The 14,493-nt window shown below is 37.5% G+C and overlaps 1 protein-coding gene across 2 annotated transcripts in view; it reads right to left on the bottom strand.

The window, feature by feature from the left end:
* Tbx15 (T-box transcription factor 15) overlaps window positions 1-14,493 on the bottom strand; it is a 98,648-nt gene that overhangs the window by 30,449 nt on the left and 53,706 nt on the right. For both annotated transcript variants that reach the window (XM_051199019.1, XM_051199021.1), the window contains exons 2-5: window positions 9,733-9,946; window positions 5,939-6,040; window positions 4,242-4,413; window positions 3,088-3,255 (exon numbers count right to left, since the gene is read on the bottom strand). In XM_051199019.1, coding sequence (XP_051054976.1) covers window positions 3,088-3,255; window positions 4,242-4,413; window positions 5,939-6,040; window positions 9,733-9,946 — 656 coding nt within the window. The remainder of the gene's footprint in view (window positions 1-3,087; window positions 3,256-4,241; window positions 4,414-5,938; window positions 6,041-9,732; window positions 9,947-14,493) is intronic.

Below are 14,493 nucleotides of genomic sequence, written 5' to 3'. Positions count from 1 at the left end.
AAGCTTGAGAGGCTGGAAACAAGTCACCAAGGACTTAAGTGAATTGAAGAACATAGAGGAGTTTTGTTTTGTTTTTTGACAACAGCAAAATGCAATGTTCCCACCTCTCAAGAATGGACCTGCTAAAATTATCTAGAATATTACATGAATCTTTTAAAATGTTATAAACATGAGAATGTTAGGCTGCCTTAGGTTGATGGCAGGACTTTGCTCTCAATACTCATTGGGGTAGAATGGGGGGAGGAAAAATTATAAATACCCATCTATCAGTGATCCTTCAAATCATAAGATGACCCATTTTCTAGAAGAAACTGAAGTCCAGGAAGATAAAATAACTTTCTTGGAGTGACGTAGTTGCTCATGGAGTTGTAGGACTCTGACCCAGCCCACCAAAGTTCTAGTCTATTGCTGTCTGTGTGACAGGGAAGAGCTCTTCATTAGAAAGACCTGCTGATACTTAAGCTGAGTTCCATTCCTTCTGCTGAGCCTTCTTTACTGTGTTCCTGCAGACATCTTCCTAAGCACACTGTACACCTACCACTGGCTGTTACCCTACACAAGCCTCCTAACCATTTCCTTTAAAAAAGGTAGACAATAAACTTCACCAGAAAATACTGATTGTTCTCATTCTGAAACATAGAGGCTAATAAGAACACAGCAATGAGAAAATATAGCTTTCAAACAACAATTTCTGCTCCCCAGACTTCAGGAAATGTCTGAAAGTCACTGCTATGTAGCAAGTCCTCGTCTGTAGGATACAAACTTCATGATGCCCAATGGGAAAGACCTGAGGTTGCTGTGTTTTATTAGAAGGCACTGTATTATATTAAATCACATCTACACAGCCAAAGGGAGTATTAAACATTCATGCTGGTTGATTTATGCAGTGACTGGGGACTTGTTAAATAGGCAAAAGCTGTTGCCTTGATCTCAAAACAAGCAGAACTGAATATGACCCATCTATTTTGAACATCATCACATCATGAATTCATCAACTTTTCATGAAGACAGAGATCAAAGTAGTAACCTGTTCACCATAATCCCTTCATGAGCCAATGCACCTTGTCCAATTCCCAACCATCTACTTTTCCCTAATGAACAATTTATTCTTTAAACTTGCCTCTATCCCCTGCTTTTTTCCATGTCTTTCTATCCCAGACATATGGCAGTGTTGGCTGATTCATATACATCCTTTATCTACCCCCACATAATTCCAGGGGGTAGGCATATTTGTGGATACAGGAGGTACAAACTGGAAGGAGTTAAGAAACCTATTCAAGGTCACACAATTTGCAGTGTTTCAGTCAGACTCAAACTTGCTATGGAACCTCGGACTTTTAACTTGTCCCACCCCAAACCATCCTCAGACAAAATACATATCTGAGTGTGATGTACTCTGATAGTGGACATGTCTATGAGAGAAAATTAAGTAATGAAAGAGATATCAGGTACCTGTGTTGAATCCCCCTTCATTGTCAAAGTAAACTAAAGCTCTGGCTTCCAGGTGTGTTATAATAATGACTCTTGTAGTCTGTAAAATTAACCTAGATGAAACAGTACTGTGTTCATTTTGTGTTTTTCTACCATGCATGTCCTGAATTTCAATGCTTATTACCACAGCACTGATTTAAAAAAAAAAAAACTACTAATTAAAACAGTAGCTGGCCTCCTACTCCCTCTGTTCTCAGAGAACCTCAGGCTCCAGTTGTTCAAAGGCCATGTGCTTATAGTTGCTATATCTTGCATCAAAATTTGAAAACTTTGCTGAAGATTTCTGTCCAGCCCCACTCAGACCTCTGCAACCTTCCTATGAAGAAGCGTGGGAAGACTTAGTAATTCAAACAGCACCCAAAACATATTCATGTTTTCTTTTACCTTAAAAAAAGCATGGCATCCATAAAGAAAATCTGAATTTAGGAGCACTTTATACAGAAACAGTCTTTCCATGTGAAATATAAAAACCTACCACAATCACCTAGCTAGTACAGAGAAAGTGCTTGATGAGTACCAAATGCTTCCTTCAATTGCTTTGAGCACAGAATGGGGCATCTGATTCAAAAGGCATCAAATGTAGTAATATTGTAAGTTCATTTTGCTTCCAATCGATCCCAAATGAGAGGATGCTAATGTATGGGCTTAGTGAACTGAAATTTCCTTGTTCTGGCAAAGGATTCATTCACTGCAAATGTTCTACTAATTAGACAATTTGACAAATAGAATATAGGATATAAAATGGGTTTGATTGCATATTTTAGGGAACTTTAAAAAGTAAGATTACTTATAAAACCATCTATCTACCCTCTTCACAAAAACTGATTAATGTTCAGACCATGACAGTAATGACCTGTCACTGCCCTTCTCCTATCCACATGTCTTCTACGTTGACTCTGGCTGGTTTCAATTCATGTGACTATCTCAGGAAATGAAACAGTATTTCCAGGAAAATATCCATATTCAACAAATAGAAATTATCTATCTCCATTGTTGTTGAATTACTCCACTGTGTGCATTTACATGTATTCACTTAACTAAACTCTCAATAAGGATAACAGTTGTCCTAATTACTTCACTAACCAGCTCTATTACTCTACAAAGACTAGAACCTAGTAACTTCCTAATACCCACTTAATAAATGAACGAACGTGTATGCCAGAAACAAAATGCTACAGATCCCCAGTATGGTTGTTGATCACTTGCAAATGCACAGAGTCTGGAAATGAAGCAGTGAATCTTAAAGTTTAGAGGCCTGATGGCTTTGAGGTCACATGGAAAAGAAATACACAAAGAAATCTTCAGAGACTCAATCTTGCACAGTGAAAACTGCCAGGAACACAGGGGGACATGAAGACAACATAGGAACTTGGTGCTCTTAATGAAGGAGCTGTGTCTGAGCTACATGTAGACCATGCCAGATGTCACTGGGCATGACCACACTGGCCTCACTAATGTTTCATGTATGTCTCGAGACTTGTGTCTCTGATTGAACTTTTCTGTGTCATTGAGAAGAACTAAGCATTCCTCATCAATAGCAAGACAAAGGTTCTTTGAAAGCTGAGAGGCAGTAGGCTCTCCACTGTGGGCTCTTACCTGCTGGTTCTGATAGGCTGTAACTGTGGTGAACACAGTCTCAGGAAAGTTGAATGTTTTCACCCCATCCCCTATGGGCACAGGTTTGGTGGGTGAAAGATCGCTGCTGAAGTCTTTGCGGATCACATGGACTCGAGGCTGGTATTTATGCATAGAGTGCAGAATGATCTGAAGCGGGAAGAGAAAACTTTATGCTAGGTGTGACTTTGAGATTCCTGCACCTTTTCAAACTCGCATGCAAAATAAATAAGAAGATGGAAGCATTGTGGGAGAAGGGACAGATGAAGGGAGGCCCACGGGCCTAGAAATCAGTGCATTCACTCACACCAAAAACTAAGCCGCTGGGTAGCATTGCCTGGTCTACTCTTCATGGATGGTAGTTATGGTTCATTTGTTTGACTGGGAAAATGCTGGCCACCCATTCTTGTGCTAAGACAACATGCTACTAACACTTCTCAGCCTCTGCTATGTGTCATAGTTTGCCCTCCACCTTCAATTTTTCATCAGGTGTTCACGTTGCCTTTAAATTCTAGACATAGCTATTTGTATTCATTGAATTTGTGGGCTTTATTTGATGTCACAGACGTGTAAATGGCATAACTGTGACCTTTCCACCTCAGAAAATTGCTATTTCCTTGAAGAAAATGGCCATAACCATCAAGATGGATACTGGCACTGACAGAAAATGCAGCGCATCTTTTCTTGCCAGGGATAAATTAATAACATTAATTGTTCTGATTATACCAGCAAAGCTTAAGAATTCTTGTGTAAATTCACAGTTTTCTTTGACAATCAGCCAAAATGGCCATTCATCTGTTTCTCTTGGGTATTTATTGTCTTGTGAACATTATGGCTTCTTTTGCCAGTGTTTAAGCTGTCCTTTGTTTCTGTCTTGCCTCCTTGACTAGATTGTGAGTCCCTGGAGCAAAAAGGGCTTTGTCTGATAAATACAAGCTGATACAGAGCAGATGTTTGCTAAATGTTAGATTTGTTTAAAGAAAATGAAATTTAAATGAAGAAAAAAAAGTTCATTCTTGGTTACTTAAAATGGCACACAAATTCTTATTTTACTCCCTTCAAAGGGCCTGGGGCTAATCAGCTCTAAAGAAAAAGGGGAAAGAGGGGGAGGGAGTCAATGGAGTTCTTTAACTCACGTGTCCTTGATCATCCAGTTCATTGTTGGTCAGCTTGAGTTTGTCAAAACTAACCACCTGTCTCATCCAGGTGTCTCCAGAAGCTAGGGAATCCGGGTGTATATAAACCCTTGGAGGCACAGGGGAGTCAGCATTACCAGCCACCATCCACTTGGAGCTATGATACACATATCTGAGACACAGAAGGAGAGGGGAGAATTTAGAGACAGATGCAGGGAAGAATGGAGGCCCAAGAAACAAATAAAGAAAGGAACAAGAAAAGTTGAAGAGATGACAAGAATGAAAAAAATAATGGGAATGGCATGATGATCATAAATAAGACGACACGATACTCATTTGTGACTATCAACGGGACATTCATAAATGAAAAAAAAACAGAAAAGTGAAATTGAGATGAAAATGGACAATAGGATGGGATAGGGGATGACAGAGAACTATCGTGGTTAATGATCAAAGCCACGGCTCTCTGGAGGAAAACATTCTCCGAGTCCCTTTTCTTTCTCCTCCCTCTCTGTGCCATGCACCCCTCTGTGCACACAGACATCCTGAATCCATGTGTCTAGCTAAAGAGAAGGTATTTTACTGCAACCTTTCACCTTCCAAATGCAAACCATATAATCTTTAGCCACTTGTTCAGGATTTTGTTCCTTATTAAAAACATCTTCCATATTGTCGTATAAAAAGCAGCCATGTGCAGAGACCCTCCAAGCTCCTGCATATTAACCACTTCCTTGCTAACCATCTGAATTCTGCAAGGCATATCTGCAAGAATATACAGCTTCTTGAATTAGTGTTTGCTTTCATGAATTTGTTTGGAAATTTTTCATTGTTCACATCATTTTTCCATGTGGCCCCAGAACCCCAGCAAACAGAAGCACTCCACCTGAATTAAAGCTTCCAAGATTCTCTTTAACTTACTGAAAGAATTTTCTCTTCTAATACCTGCAATAAAGACCATGCCTCTCTTGGCCTTCTCTCTCTTCATATTATTATGATCCTGGCTTCCCCATCCATATCTCAGCTCCAAGTTCAGAAGCTTAGAACCAAGTTCTCATACATTGGACATTTTAAAAATGCACCACTGATTTTACTGTAATCTCAAAACACTAAGGAAGCCATGATGTATTTTATAATAACAATATATATGCCATCAAAGAGATTTGGAGACTACATTGAGATAAATCCAAGATAAAGTTATTTATCAAACAAACACGCACCCATATTAAGGACGGTTATTCCCCTAATAAGGCTCTCTTCTTACATTCTTTTAAATTCTTCAATTTGTTCTTTTCCATCCTTTCAAGTGTTGCATATTAGATGTGAAATTAAATATATTGCACTTCTCTACTTCCCTCTCAAAAAAAAAAAAAACCTAAATTCCAACTCATGTATGATCTCACAAGACAGATCATTCAACATTACCTCAGTTAATTTCAGATTCAAGAAATAACCACTTAATTTTTGCTCCTGTAGGTGATGCTATAAAATCCTAGTCTGTCCAGTGTCCAGAGACATGGGGAGTATTTGAAAGCACACTTAGAAAGCCCAGGTTTCCTATCTTTAGTTATTGTTTCCTGCCTGAACTCCACCACACAGACTGCTGGCATATCCTCTACCCTTATCTATCTACCAAGTTTAAAGAACTGCCTTGGGATACTGATGATGGCTACAACTCCAAATTCTACCAGAATCCTTACCTGTATCTTTTATTATCCACTGGCACAATGTCCATTGCTATGTAATATTGCTGGTGTGGATCCAGGCCAGTGATTTTCACTCTCATGGCAGGAAACATCCTCCTGTGAAGATGAACAAGGTTGTAAGCTCAGGAAAGGAGAAAGATAAACTGGAGTACAAGCTTAGAGTGTCTTCTCATTGGGTATTTTAAGCACATCAAAGTCCAATATTCACTACTGACTTAGCTAATTATTAATGATCACTACAAATGATAAAGAAGACAAATATTTCTGAAATTGCATCTCTTTTTTAGCTTAAATTTAACCTAGTTACTGATTCCTACATTCAGCCTTACCTTATATTTTAATTAATCTTTCAGTAGTATATATTTTACTTAGTTTTTTTAAAAATTAATTTCCCAAGAAAAATAACAAAACAAAATGAATTGCCGCTAGTCTCCAAACAAAGGGCCACTAAAGTGTTTTTTTTCTTTTCAGTGCATAAAATTGAACACAACTTTCTGCAATTTCTCAGGCTGTCAAAGTGTGTGTCAGAGGAAGGACCCTGTGGAATAAAGAGCAAATGCCAAATGAAGTCTAGTGGCCTCTGGGCAATACCTTGCTTCCACCACAATGGCTTGTTAAACTTGCCAAAACAAGTGAGGCCGGGATGTGGCACTTTACAGCTTCTCCCATAACTGAAGAGAAGAGAGGGCATAGCTCAAAAGACATATTGGATTTCAATAAGTCTAGAATAAAGTTTGCCATTCTCCTCAAAAACTCCAAGAAAAAAGGAAAGATACCAAGCTAATTTGTATCAAACCAGACATTAAAAAGTGCTCAGCTCAAATATTTAGATTGCCCTGAGTGTGCTCTAGGGTACTTGTACACAAAATACTACATTAAGCTTAGCCATCTGGGGCTAGTTAATCGAGCTGAGCCGACCTGAGCCGACCACGGTGCTAATGAGGTCAAGGTCACAAGCTTGATCCACATATGGCCTAATTGGCTTTGCTCCATTTCACGGCCATAGACCATGCCTTGACCTCAGACAGCCATCTTGCAAATATGTGCATGGTTTTATATACAAGTCTCACATTCAATCCTCATCCAGGAAAAGTAAACAATAAAGCAAATGTCTTTATGGAAGCAAGTCTGTGCTATGAGAATCATATTTGAGGGGGACAAGATCTTTGATAAGGATGGTGGTGAATCCTGAAATACTTGCACCAAATGCATTCTTCCTTCACAGTTGATTATTCTCCAGTCATTTTATATTTTTTTCTTCCCATTCTCACAAATTTAATGAGAAGGCCTTGGATTTTAGCCTTACCAATAAAATGTGGTGAGTGGCTACACTCAATAACACTCACTATGAGTTACACACTTTGATCTACACTATTTCTTTCAAACACCTGAGCACCTTGGTCTATACTTTTAAAGACAAACCAGTAATTGCCTTCTTAACAGCAAGAATTACTATTCTCCTCTATGTTTTAATTACTAGGAGGCATCTGGTGAGAAACAGAGAAAAAGCTTATTAATGGAGGCTAGAAGATGTGTCTCCTTTTGGCCACCTATAAAGGCTGTGCTACACTGAAAGAAACAGATTTAATTTTGACTTAATAATTTCAAAGAAAGAAGCCTAGATATTTTTAGTTTGATATTTCTTTGGAACAGTTATATAATCCTAAGTACTCAAATTATAAAATTGATTTGGATAAATCATTCCATTGCTGCCATCTATAAGACAAAGCAAAAGCAGTAGATTAGCAGTAGACTGCCTACCTGCTTTAAAATTCTACATGGACTTTCTGAACTCCACAGATACTGCCTGTTCTCTGTGTTAGTATTTTAATGCTTTTTTACAAAGATCATAACACAATGAAAAAAGAAATTATCTTTGATATCTCATAAGGTGAGTTGTGCTTGGTATTAATGTTATAGTTATATTTAGGCCAATTCTCTGTCTTCTAAATCCAGTAATCCCATCAAGCACCTCTGTCCATGGTGCTGATTACACAGCAACCCAAATTGAGGGAGCTGTACAAGAAATCATTACAAATCAGCAGGACAATATGTTCTGTAGGAAGATATGAATGACAAGTGATATTTCCCTAGTTGTAATAAGATGTATAATCCTACCTACCTACCTACATACCTAAGAAAAACAGAACTTGAATATGACTAAGGAAGAAACTGCTAGGGAGTACATTGGTGTTGACAACAGTCAAGAGGACTATGTGAAAACTTATGTGCAGAAGGCCTGAAATTAAACAGAAGGGTTGGAGGTGCACCATTGAACTGAGTTCTAAAGTATGTAGAGCGAGGGGTGACTTAGACAAGACTGTATGGCGAGCATAGACCCAACAACAACAAATATAAAATCCAAACCAAAACAAAAAACAAAAATTCTAGACAAAAAATAGTTGTAATATTTTGCCTCTCTATGTTCAACCTCCCTACTAAAAGAAAATTCCTTTAATTTCTTTCTTTTCCTCCAATTTTCAACACCATAAAAAGTAGAAGACAACACTAAAATCTAAGTAATGGAGTGAGGCTGAAGATAATTCTCCTTCAAAGTTGATCTACATAATAAGCCTTTCATTAATACTAAAAGTTATTATGCAATAAGGGTACCAGGAGGAAACAAAACAATCAGGAGTGCAGGTTCATTTAATTCATGGTTGTCAGACTTTTTATTGAATTTTTGGTTTCTCTACAACCATGGAGATGAACTTAACATAATGAGTACTTTCAGGAACAATGAGGTAGATAGAGCCTTTTCACTGAGATATATATATATACATATATATATATGTATATATATATGCTTTGAAATAGCATATAGTATGCTTAATGAATTTTAGTATGTCATGAGTAATTTCAGTAGCTATTTTTATATACTTAAAGGCTTAATCCAAATTTAGTTTTATCTAAATCATTTTCATTTTGGGTCAGGCAAGAACTACAACTATAAATGAGAATGATTAATAAATAATTATGATCATTACTTTTTATCCACCCAGATGAATGAATTTTGAAACTATCACTCAATAGCCCTTGCCTTCACTCAGCTGATTAGCCTCTTTCAGTCTTCCTTTCTCTTTGTCCACATGGAAAAATCATATCTTCCTTTGTAGAGTTCTTGTGAAGTTGAAGTGTTATGTATTTGTTCAGTTTCCAGCATAAAAATAGATAGCTGTGGAAAACTGCAGGACACTAGTAAAGACATGGTTTAACTAAAGGTATGTTTTTTTGTTTTTGTTTTTGTTTTTAAGAGAAATGGTGGTTTGCCAAACTTTTTATTATCTTGGGTAGCTAGTTTCACAAGAAACTCTCCTAATCATCATGAAGTTCATATAATAATTTCAAGCCAACAACAAAATACTATGAATCAATAAGCTTGGCTCAACAGGTACACCAAACCCCATTCTTACAAAGACATATGATGACTTTAGTCTTCAAAGATATAAACTGTTTTAGGAAAGATTTCTTGAAAATATTGCATGGGGGAGTAAGTACTTGCTTTGGACCTAACTTTTTCTCTATTATGTATCAAAATTAAATGAAGAAGTATGTTTGAAGATGGGAAATGTTGTTTTGAGAGTAGAGATGATGCTAGATTTGAATTCTTGGGGGAAAAGAGCAAATTAATAGCAGACACAGCAAGACCACATTAGCAAATCCAAGTGCAGAAAAGAAAGTGCAAGATGTTTGAGCTTTGCTGATTCTGCCAGTTATGTGGGGATGGAAATAACAGGGCCCACTTCTGTAGTGACTTTGAGTTTGGTCACTCAATGGAACATCCTTACCTGCCTGCTTTGGTAATGATCATCTCCGTTCCAATATCATGGAACCTCTTCCAGAGATCAGCACATTGTAACTCCACCTGAATCTCCTCCATGGTAGACATGGCAGCAGGCACTGGGCCTGCAGCACTGGAAGCCAGGTCAGTGTGAGTGCTGAAGGAGCAGGAGGTCCGCTCAGTGAGCACCTCGGAGTCCGACCCAGTGCTCTGCTCAGAATCTGAAAAGTGAACAGTCAAGGCCGAGATGAGAAGCTAATCTACTGTCGCCATGCCTGGCTGTAAAAAAAAGGGGGTTGCGTTTGGGAGAGGAGTGAACAAAAGGAGACTTGAAGCTGGGAAGCTCCAGAGCACAGCACTCGGAGAATTTTATTATTTATTTTATGGTTTGTTTTTGAGATTTATGACCTTCTTTTAGGTTTCAGATTTCCAACATGACATCTGGCATTTTAGTAAGTTTTAGAAACAGCTGAAGAAAACTGGTCTGCAACAGGCAAAACAAGGAGTACCAATGTCACCATGTTGAAGGGAATGAGGCCAAACTAGAGTGACCTCTAGCCACATAAAATGAAAATCATCAAAACAGAATCCATCTCTAGGTTTCGACTGGACTTTTCACTTGTCACTCCCAGCATCGTGTCCTCTCACTCGGCATCACTCGGTTATTTTTAAACATAGAAATATTCCCTCTACCCCCTCTATTCCCTGATCACCAACGTAATGAAAAGAAGTGGTTTTGGCATCTTTAGACACATTATGTCACACATCTGAGTAAACAAGTTTTCCTAAGACTCAAATCAAACCATTTTTGATAGACAAAAAAAAAAAAAATGAAACCCTCTTTAGTGAGACAAAGATATAACCATATGGAATAAGTTATTAGAGAAAGCAGTTGAAACAAAGAGAATTAATGTGGTCAGGAGACACCTTGATTGGTTTCTGAAGTATGGGTGAGGGGATAAGTGATGCAAACAGGAGGTGGTATTCTAACCAATAAAATAAAAGCTGAATCTAATGTTCTAGACCACATGGGGTTATCTTGTGCCTTCTGTCCTCAGGAAGAGGAGGTGGGCAAAAGGACAAGGAGGTACTAAGTGGGAAGGGAAATCTAACATCAGAATTTAGTCTTTCTTTCTTTCTTTAGAAAGAAATGTTTAAGCTTTTCTTTCAGGAGCCTGAGATCAAAGCTTCTAAATCTTGTGTTTGTACACATTCAAGTCATCTTAATATAATCTTCTTAGGCCAAATGAAATGAAGCCTCAGAGTCCTGTTTATCTAATCCACTCCTTAATACTAAAGATTCTGATTATTTTCCCCTAGAAATAAATACATAAGTAGAGGTTATAGCAACAACATGATGCTTCAATAAATAACATTTTTATTTTTCTTCCAAGAAGACCATTTATTTATTATAGGTCTTTCAACACAATGTTTCTCAGTATAACAGCCCTAGCTATCCTAGAACTCATGCTATAAACCAGGCTGGCTTTGAACTCATAGAGATCCATCTGCTTCTGCCTTCTGAGTGCTGGGATTAAAGGTGTGCACCACTACTGCTCAGCTATAGACCACATATTTTGAGTATATGAATGCCCTCATATCTTCTCATTTCTCTGCCTCTCCCTTTCTTGTCCTATTCCTTCTCAATTCTCGTGTGTGTGTGTGTGTGTGTGTGTGTGTGTGTGTGTACATATAAATCCATATATAAGATCCACAAATGAGAGAAATACGCAAGACTTGGCTTAATATGATGACTATCTTCAATTGTATTGATTTTCCAGCAGACAAAATGACTTCACTCTTCATTGTGACTGATTAAATTCCATTGTGTATAAAGGCTACATATTCTTTATTTACTCATTTGTTGATAATTGGTGCTGCAATAAGCATGGACAAGCAAGTGTGGTGTTTTTGCTTACAACCCTTTGGGTATATCCCCAAAGGAGATATATCTATGTCATATGGTAGTCCATTTTTGGATTTTTGGAGGAACCTCCATACTGATTTCCATAGTGAGTGAGCTAATTCCCATTCCTACCAGCAATATCTAAATGCTGTTTTTCTCCCACATCCTTATCAGAATGTGTTCTCATTTTTTTCTTTTCTTACTTAATTAAAATGTAGTTATATCATTTCTCCCCTTCCATTCGTCTCCCATACATCCCATGTCTCCAACTCCCTCTCCAATTCATGACCTCTTTTTTTCCTATTGTTGATACATATTGATCTATATGTGCAAATAAATATATAAATACTGGCTTTGGAGTACAATTAGTGATATATATATGCATGCATATATATTTTTAGGGATGATCACTTGGTATTCAATAACACTTAGGGGGCTTATCCCTGGGGAAGACTAGTTATCTCTCCCTCTGTAGTTGCTAATTACCAATAGCTCTTCATCTAGGGGCAGGACTCTGTGAGGTGTCCCCCATCTATGCTGACATGTCAACTGGTATCATTGTTTAGGTCTTGCTCTGCCTATCACATTGCTGAGATTTCATGGGTGTAGCTTCTCTGTCATGTCTATAAGACACAGTCTTGCAACAGACTTCCTAGTCATGATAGCCATTTTGACTCAGGTGAGATGGAATTATTTCACATGCATTTCCCTGATGGTCAAGTATGTTGAACATTTTTCCATGTTTATTGGCCATTTGTACTTCATCTTTTAAGAACTTTCTGCTTGTTTCATTAGCCCATTGATTATTTGGGTTTTTGGAGAGTGTTTTGAATGGGTGGCACTTTATTTTCAGAGTTCTTTACATATTATGTATATTAATCCTCTATCAGATCTATAGTTAGCAAAAATTTACTCCATCATGTAAGATGTCTCTCCACTCAATTAGTGTTTCCTTTGCTATGTAGAAGCTTTTCGTTTTCATACAATCCCATTTGTTATTTCTTTTTATCATTTCTAGAGTTGTTGGAGTCCATTTCACAAAGCCCTTGCCTCTGCCTGTATGTTTAAATATCTTTCCTATCTTTGCCTGTAATAATTTCAGAATTTTGTGTCTTTGATACACTTTAAATTGGTTTTGTACAAAATGAAGGATAGCAATCTAGTTTAATTGCTCTATATGTGTATATCCACTTTCTCAGCACATTTTGTTAGGGAGACTGACTTTACACCAATATATTTTTTGGCATCTTTGTTAAAAATCAAGTCATGCTAGCAGTGTGGGTTAACTCTGGGTCCTCTAGTCTGTTTACCTGTTTTTGTTTTTGTTACTGTGGCTCTGTAGTGCAATTTTAACACAGTGTTATGACATATCCTGCATTGTTCTTTTGGCTCACGATCACTTTGACTATCCAGGTTCTTCTATGCTCCCATAATAATTTTAGGATTGTTTTTCTATTTCTGTGAAGAATGTCATTGGTATTCCTACATGGGTTACAGTAAATCTATAGATTTTCTTTGGTAATATAGCAATTTTCACAGTATTAACTCTTGTCAATACATGAGCATAGCACAATGTTTTGATATGCTTACAAATTGCATAGTGTTTAAATCAGGTTAAACATGTCCGTGGGCATCTGTCATTTCTTTGTGGTGAAAAATTTCAAATTCCTTTGTACACCTTATGTAAGAGTGTGTGTGTGTGTGTGTGTGTGTGTGTGTGTGTGTGTGTTACATTTTTATCTCTAGTCACCCTGCTATATATTAGAACACCAGCACTGGGGCTGAAGAGGTGACTCAGATGTTAAGAGTACTTCCTGTTCTTTCAGAGGACCTGAAAGAAACCATGTTAGACAGTTAACAATCACCTGTAACTCCAACTCCAGGGAATCCATTGGCATCTTCTGGCCTCTGAGGAAAGTGCACACACATGGCATACAATCATATGCATGCATGTGCATGTGTATACACACACACACTAAAAATATTTTTAAAATCTAGAACACCAGAACTTATTGTGCCTATCTCAGTGTAGTAGCCATTCATGGAGTGTCCCATCCTTACCTCTGCTCTTAGGAGCTCAGGATAACCGCCATTCTACATTAAGTTTCTAAGACACCTATGTTCTTTAGATCCCACATAAAAATGAGATTATGCAGTGCTTGTCTTTCTGTGTTTGGAATCTTTTAGCAAAACTAATGATCTCCATATCTACTTGTGTTGCTACAAATGGCAGGATTTCATTCTTCACATGGTGATATAGTATTTCATTGTGTAAATGTACCACATGCTCTCATTTGTCAGATGATGGGCAGTTAGGTTGTTTCCATTTCTTGACTATTGTGACTAAGTGTAGATACCTCTTTGACATGCTGACTTAATTTCTTTGGATCTATACCTAATAGTTACTAGATCATATAGTAATTCCACTATTAAAAATTTAAGGCCTTCCATATCATTCTTCAAGGCTATACTAATTTACATCTTTACTACATGTTTGCAAGTTTCCTTTTCTCTGTGTCTTGGCTAGCACTTATTATCTCTTGTGTATTTTAGAACAATCATTCTTGCTGGAATAGATATGTCACCATAGTTTTGATCTCTGATTAATAGTTATATTGAGTCTTTTTTCACATACTTTCTGGTCAATTTTGCCTCTTTTGAGGATGTCTGTTTATGTGTGTTGACAAATCACTTTACAGTGCTGTTGTGGGTCAGATCTTGCTACTAATAAAATGGGAGAAGGATGAGTCAGAAAGCCAGACCATGTTGCTACCATCCACAGTTGCCTAAAGCTGATTTCTAGATATATGAACAACACATCCTATTCTCTCCATCCCATATTTGTCTTCTTGCAAACCCAAA

This window comes from Phodopus roborovskii, unplaced genomic scaffold (assembly GCF_943737965.1).
Source record: "Phodopus roborovskii unplaced genomic scaffold, PHOROB, whole genome shotgun sequence".
NCBI classification, from domain to species: domain Eukaryota; kingdom Metazoa; phylum Chordata; class Mammalia; order Rodentia; family Cricetidae; genus Phodopus; species Phodopus roborovskii.
The sequence above is the reverse complement of the archived record's forward strand: the minus strand, read 5'-3'. Positions and strand labels throughout refer to the sequence as shown.